We start from the raw sequence: 7,500 nt of genomic DNA, 5'->3' as shown, positions 1-7,500 counted from the left end.
CTGTATTTTAGAGAGTCTTACAAATGGATGCTGAGGCCATTCAGCATGAGTACATCTACATAGACGAGGCGGGGTTTAACCTCTCAAAGGTCAGAAGGATGGGACGAAATGTAATTGGCCAGAGGGCAATTATTAGTGTCCCGGGGCAACGTGGGGGTAACATCACCCTTTGCGCGGCAATCACCCAGAATGGGGTCCTCCCGCGCCATGCCAACATGGGTCCGTATAAAACCCCTCACATCCTTGCATTTTTAGACAGATTATACAACCTCACAATCAATAACATACAGATCCAATATATTGTCACCTGGGACAATGTTTCATTCCACCGCTCTGCTCTGGTTCAGAACTGGTTTACACAGCACCCGAATTTCACAGTCCTTTTCCTGCCACCATATTCACCATTTCTTAACCCAATTGAAGAATTTTTCTCGGCATGGCGGTGGAAGGTTTACGATCTGCACCCCCTGGCTCGGGTAGCCCTCGTTCAGGCCATGGGGGAGGCCTGTGACCAGGTTGAGGCCACAGCCATACAGGGGTGGATAAGGCATGCACGGCGATTCTTTCCCCGCTGTCTGGCGAATGAGGATATCGCCTGTGATGTAGATGAGATTCTCTGGCCATATCCAGCTAGGAGAAGAGACCAACAATAGCAATTTATGTGCTGTTTTCTTTTTTTTTGGGGGGGGGGGGGGGGGTTCTTTTTTTGTTCATGTTATGTTCATGAAAACTGGGAAATGTTTTTTTTTGTTGGCTTGTTGCCTTGATCATATGGAAAAAAATAAATAACATTGTCAACAGCATTAGTCTTGTGTCCTGTGTGGTTTCTACAGTAATGCATACAAGTGTGTTTAGTGTTCACTGTGTGTATTGTTTTGCAAAAAGTGTGCGCAGACATTGTGTTTACAGTTGTGCAAATCCGAGCAATGTTTTGCAAATTCACTGTGTGCTTCACCCATACTACTCTATGCACTTAGAAGCAGAATTAGCCGAAAGTGTTTAAGGTTTTCAACAGCAGAGTGTAACTGGTGCAAACAGAATTAAGTCATATGCAACGTGTGTGTTTCATATGGTAAAAGAATATGGTTTTGATAAGTTAGTGTATAGTTTTTACAAGAGTGGTTCATTTTGCAAATGAGCTAAGGTGTTTTGCTAATTGGGTTTGTGATTGTGCTATTCGTGTGTTGGATTTTGCTAAACAAAACAAAACAATCAAAATTGTGTTTATTGTATTGTAAAAAACTGTAAGCAATGAATTTTGAATATTGTCGAATTCAGAAAAGAAGGAGCCAATGGAACAAAAGGGGCTAGCAGAAGAGTTCGAGGGTTCCAGGAGTATAAACTCTCAGGGTTGGCTTGCATCTCAAATAAACCTCAGCGATATAAGATAATATACAAGAGGATACCCTCTATCAAAAACTGAAGAGTGAGCGCAACTCAGCGAGATCCTCTTCAATCCTCCAGCTGAGAACACAGAAATAGCTCCAAACACACACAGCCTGAGTCTAGCTAATGCATGGGGCATTCAAGCCCCAATTAGAAACCAACTTGGCCGTGCATGTGTGCGTGTGTCTGCGACTGCATGCGTGTGTATTGCAAACTCTTCTCTAGCTTTACCATGACTCAAGGTCTAAGGGAATCTTTAATGACACACAAACAGACATCACCACCACACCCTGTTTGTCTGCGGGTGACCTGTTCTTAGCACCACACACACACAAACACACACACACACACACACGCACAAACACACACACACACACACACTCCACTCACACAGATGCCCACACGCCACACGCGGCCACATACACACACACACACACACACACACACGCATGCACGCACGCACACAAAAACACACTCACACTCTACTCACACACAGACACAGACACACACACACACACACACTCCTATCACGCACGCACGCGCGCACACACACACACACACACACACAAACACAAACACACGCGCACACCCACCCACTCACATGCACCCACATTAACACACACACACACACATATACACACACACACATGCACACACACACACACACACACACACACACACACACACACACACACACACACACACACACACACACACACACACACACACACAGCAAGTTGGTAGAACCGTCAGTAGTAGTGAACTCAGTGATTTTCAGGCCTCGATCCAGCCCCTGCCTAAATATAACATTGTGGTGAGCCGCAAGAAGCTCAGAGTTGAAAACACCCGCTTCCCCTATGCAGTCAGTTAATTACATAGAGAGCCAGCGGCAAGAGGAGAGGACAGCACAGGAAAGTAGAGCAAAGTACAAGTATGGCTAGGAGAGGAGAGGGGAGGAGAGGAGAGGAGAGGAGGGAGGAGAGGAGAGCAGAGGAGAGGAAAAGAGATGAGAGGAGAGGAGAGAGGAAAGGAGAGGAGAGAGGAGGGGGGAAAGGAGAGGAGAGGAGAGGAGAGAAGAGAGGAGAGGGTTAAGTAAAGTCAGTAAGTACAAAAATAAATAAAAAATATACAAATAAATAAAGATAAGTAGAAATGTTAAAAGAAGATAAATAGAAATTGGTAGAAAGAATAGAAAACTGTCAATAAGTAGAAGCAATGCTAGCAGATCACACAAAGCTAGAATAAGAGCAAGATAACAGGAACCATGAAAGCGCGGGGGAAGGGAGGGGGCTGTGGGACCGTATTAAAAGGCCATGTGAGATCAACAAAAGAAATGCAAGCCACACTCCAAGATTTAAAAGAGGTGTCATAAAAAACGGCCTCTGATGCGGTTCAGATGAACGGATAATAAAAAGGGCTGAGAACGATCTAAAAAGACAGGCAGGGAGAGAATAGATGAAACAGAACAATGGAGGAGAGAGAGAGGATGGACCACAGTAAAGGAACAGGGAGTGAAGTGGGAGGAACGAGGGATCAGAGGAATGGTGACAGAGTGAGGATAGAGAGATGAAAGGTTACAGACCAGGGTCGTGCGGGGCTTGCCGTGACATGAGAGAAAGTGAGGGCTGCTAATTGGGAGGCCTGCTTGTATTTACAACCCGTTTTATAGAGTCGCACTAGTGTGGGAATGACATAGCACAGAGCGTGTGTGTTGGTGTGTTTAATGCTTTTGTATGCTTGTGTCTCTAACTGCATGACCGCACATTAGTGTCTGTGTGTGTACGTGTGTGTACGTGTGTGTACGTGTGTGTGTGTGTGTGTGTGTGTGTGTGTGTGTGTGTGTGTGTGTGTGTGTGTGTGTGTGTGTGTGTGTGTGTGTGAGTTTGTGTGTGTGTGTGTGAGAGTGTGTGATTGTATGCAGACAGACCAGTAGTCAGTGACTGATCCAGTTGGAGGCTGTTTGATGTTTTTCTCTCTGAATGTGTGTGAGCTATAGTCTGACAGTGCTGCTGTTTATGGATCCACATGCTATAAGGCCGTTTGTAATCCTACTGTAATCCTACTGAAAATATTAATCCTAAAAATCCTAAAATGAAACACAAATTATATAAACTTTGTTTAAACTTTGTTTATGTAATTACCAGTCAATTGATTAGGAATTTGTATCCATTCTCCATGGGCCGAGAAGTGTCTCCCTTCCTCTTTCGAATGGAAAAGAGTTAAAATTGTTTGCATTGCCACTGGAGCCACGAAGTCAGATACTGAGGCCAATCGACTGCCTTCTTCGTTGTGTAGATTCCTTTTACTGCATGGCAGCCTTGCAAAAATGTCCACTTCCCACATTGTGTATTGCAAATTAACTTTTCTCCCGCCATTGTTGACTTCAGCCATGGCCAATCCTAAACTCGCTCTGGTACTGTATGGGTGCGTCAATCGCAAAGTGTGTGTGTGTGTGTGTGTGTGTGTGTGTGTGTGTGTGTGTGTGTGTGTGTGTGTGTGTGTGTGTGTGTGTGTGTGTGTGTGTGTGCGTGTGTGTGTGTGTGTGTTTGTACAGCTGCAGGTGTGTCCGGAGACAGGCAGGCTCAGCCTCAGCCTCATTGCTGACCCAGCAGCCCCTGATCTGATGCTGCTCCCGCACAGCTGAGTTGTTACTGAATCCCAGCACCCTCCACCCTCCAGCCACCACCCTCCAGCCATCCCCCTCCACCCTCCAGCCACCATCCCCCCTCCCCCCTCCAGCCTCCCTCCTCCTGCCTCCACCATCCAGCCATTCCCTCCCCCCGCCGGCCTCCCTCCTCCCGCCTCCACCCTCCCCCCTCCTGGCTACCCCCTCCAGCCACCACCTTCCCCCTCCAGCGTCCACCCACCCACTCCACCCTCCCCCCTCAGGCCTCCCCCTCAACTCCTCCACCACCCTCCCTCACCCCACCCTCATCCCCACCCCACCTTCATGGATGCCAAGGCTGCTATCTGTCCATCTGTGGGCAGAGCCGTGTGCATGAGAGACTGCATGTCTGTGTGTGTGTGTGTGTGTGTGTGTGTGTGTGTGTGTGTGTGTGTGTGTGTGTGTCTGTGTGTGTGTGTGTGTGTGTGTGTGTGTGTGTGTGTCTGTGTGTGTGTGTGGGGGGGGGAGGTTCCCGTCAGAGCATTTTTAAATGCCACACTTTAACTATTTTTACAGGCAAAATTTTCCACAGCTGCCCTTTAAACGTCTCTGAAGTTTACCTTTAAATGGGCCGAAAACAGGAACTCACCAATTACCTGTTTGTACTGTGCTATGTGTCTCCTTCAGGGCCTATGACAATGTGTGTGTGTGTGTGTGTGTGTGTGTGTGTGTGTGTGTGTGTGTGTGTGTGTACGTGTGTGTGTGTGTGTGTGTCTGTGTCTGTGTGTGTGTGTGTGTGTGTGTGTGTGTGTGTGTGTGTGTGTGTTTGTGAGTGTGTGTGTATGTGTGTGTTTGTGTGTGTGTGTCTATGAAGAAGGTATGGCCTGTTAACTTGCATAAGGTCAATAAAGCAAGAATGTCATTTTCAATGGTAATATTGGGTGAAAGCTATATCAGTGTTTATACAGGATATGGTTACGAGGTAGGACCTCCTAATTAAGTTGATGATTGAGCCAGGGAAAGGTCATATAACTGGGCAGAGACACGGCAATGAATAGGAAATAGTGAAGAGCAATTTGTCAGAGCCCTTCACTTCATTGTGCAGCGATCAATGTTGATGTAGGTGTCTGATTAAACGTAGATTGTAATTTCATATACACTGGAAAAAGGTTTTTAAGCCGTACTTCATCTGATTATTATTTTGTAATTCAATTCAAATAAACATTTTTTGTTTTATTTTTAAAATAACTTTTTTTTATTTCAAAATACTGTGAAATATAGATATTTTTATTTAGGAGCTCAATTAAGAAATATCCATTTTGACAAATGTAAAATTTTAAGGTTGTGTATTCAACTGATTAATAATTTTGTCATTCAATCCAAATAAACATTTTTTGTTTTCTTCCTAAAACACAGTTATATTTGATTAGGAGCTCAATTTAGAAATATTTGTTTAGACAAATGTACAATTTCAAGGTTACGCACAAGCCTGCGCATGCGCATTAAATACAAAGACGTTTACGACTACTGGACCAAACCGCAGTGTTGCCAACTTAGCGATTTTGACGCTATATTTAGCTACTTTTCAGACCCCTTTGGCGACTTTTTTTCAAAACAGCGACAAGCGACAAATCTAGCTCCTTTTTCAGCTGCTATTGGTGACTTTTGGCGACATTTTGAGGTGAAAGCACTATCGCTATTACCTCTTCACAACGAGCACCGGGTGCCTGCGCGGCCCCTCCCCCGTCTCAACGCACTTACAGGCAGCTCAGTCCTCGTGGTAAAAAGCAAACTCAGGAACCGGATGTCCTTGCAGACCTTAAACTCCATCCTATACATCCGATATGGATTAAAGCTGTCAGGTGATGCTTGCTTTGAGCACCAGCCGCCTGATCATGATTTGAAGCTTTTTGGAACATCGGCTGCTTATTCATTCAAGGTAGCACCTACAGCTGAACCTGCAGTAGAGAGCCTTGACCAGAGTGACGATGACTCACTGGTTCTGTGAGCTAGCACAGCCTGTCTGTGTCTGGAGGGAGGTCTGGAGTAGGCCTAACTCTGCCATTTAGATTGTTAATATATATTGTATACACAAATATGTTATGTATAAAAATGTTCATGTTTAAATGAGAAACAATTGTTTGATTACATTTTAATCTTTTTGATCGGATAAAACAAATTATTTCTGATAGATATTTCTTAAATGAGAAACAATTGTTTGATTCGATTTTTATCTTTTAAATTGGATAAAACAAATTATATCGGATGCATATTATGACTTAAATGAGAAACAATTGTTTGATTAAATTTTAATCTTTTTGATTGGATAAAACTAATTATTTCTGATAGATATTTCTTAAATGAGAAACAATTGTTGGAGTGAATCAATATTTTTTTGTATAGGATTTAACATACGATTTAAATGTATTAACTTCATTCAAAGAATAGAATTATACTTGGTGCCAAGTTGTATTATTTAGTTTTTATGAATATAGGAAATATTGTTTGAGGCAAGCTATATATTTGTCATTGGCTCAAGTTATGTAATATAGATGTGAACCATTACCCTTGTTTTTTTTAATTGGTTCAACAGAAGGCTTTTTCCAGTGTACCACATCGGTGATTATAACGCTCATACACCACAATGGTACTAGCTTAGAAGAAAGTACAACAAAGTCTGCGTGGGTCATAACCATGGGGATAACACTACTTCCAAGAAGGCTCATATTGAATTTAGTTTTTTTAAATGTACAATTTGGATCTAATTTGAAACAGGGGTACTTGAACTTTAAATGGGTGCTATAGTAAAAGCAATTGTGTTTGCTCTGGACTTGAAATGCAGTGCCTCTAAATGTCCATGTAGCGTATGAAACGTATATAGAACTTATACTGCGGCTGTGGGCGGGATAAATGGATTCCATGTGGCATTTTCTCTGACCAAACAGGAAGCAATTGGCAACGGTCTGTGGATTTAGCCAGTGAGACTGAATTAGGTGGATGACGGACAAGCCTACCAGCCCATGTGAATGGCGTATGCTGTGCGTGTCTCCCGCCCCTCCTGCCGGCTGATGTTCTTGGCTGCCTCCACCACCTCCTGAGTGGTCTGGTAGTCTTTCAGAGACCACTCATGGAGGGCTACCTCGCCATACTGCAGTATACCAACCTAAACACACACACACACACACACACACACACACACACACACACACACACACACACACACACAAAAACAGACAGACAGACAGACACAGACAGACACACACACACACAGACACAAACGTATACACACACAGCCACACACACACACACACACAAACAAATGTTTATCAGTAAAAGACTAAAATTATGTTCATCTTCTATGTTCTGTTAATCTTCAAAAAACACAGTTATGCGTGTGTACGTCTAACTGTGTTCTGTGGCGATCCATTTATGGAATTTCAGAATTCATTCAGAAACCAAAAGGCATTTCCTCCTCACTTCACACTGAGCCAGCGACCCTGATCCTACCT

General features: G+C 43.8%; 1 protein-coding gene across 2 annotated transcripts in view; it reads right to left on the bottom strand.

The window, feature by feature from the left end:
• itga10 (integrin, alpha 10) overlaps positions 1 to 7,500 on the bottom strand; it is a 44,480-nt gene that overhangs the window by 24,028 nt on the left and 12,952 nt on the right. For both annotated transcript variants that reach the window (XM_030369939.1, XM_030369940.1), the window contains exon 7: positions 7,006 to 7,154. In XM_030369939.1, coding sequence (XP_030225799.1) covers positions 7,006 to 7,154 — 149 coding nt within the window. The remainder of the gene's footprint in view (positions 1 to 7,005; positions 7,155 to 7,500) is intronic.

Source organism: Gadus morhua, chromosome 11 (genome assembly GCF_902167405.1).
Source record: "Gadus morhua chromosome 11, gadMor3.0, whole genome shotgun sequence".
Lineage (NCBI taxonomy): Eukaryota > Metazoa > Chordata > Actinopteri > Gadiformes > Gadidae > Gadus > Gadus morhua.
The sequence above is the reverse complement of the archived record's forward strand: the minus strand, read 5'-3'. Positions and strand labels throughout refer to the sequence as shown.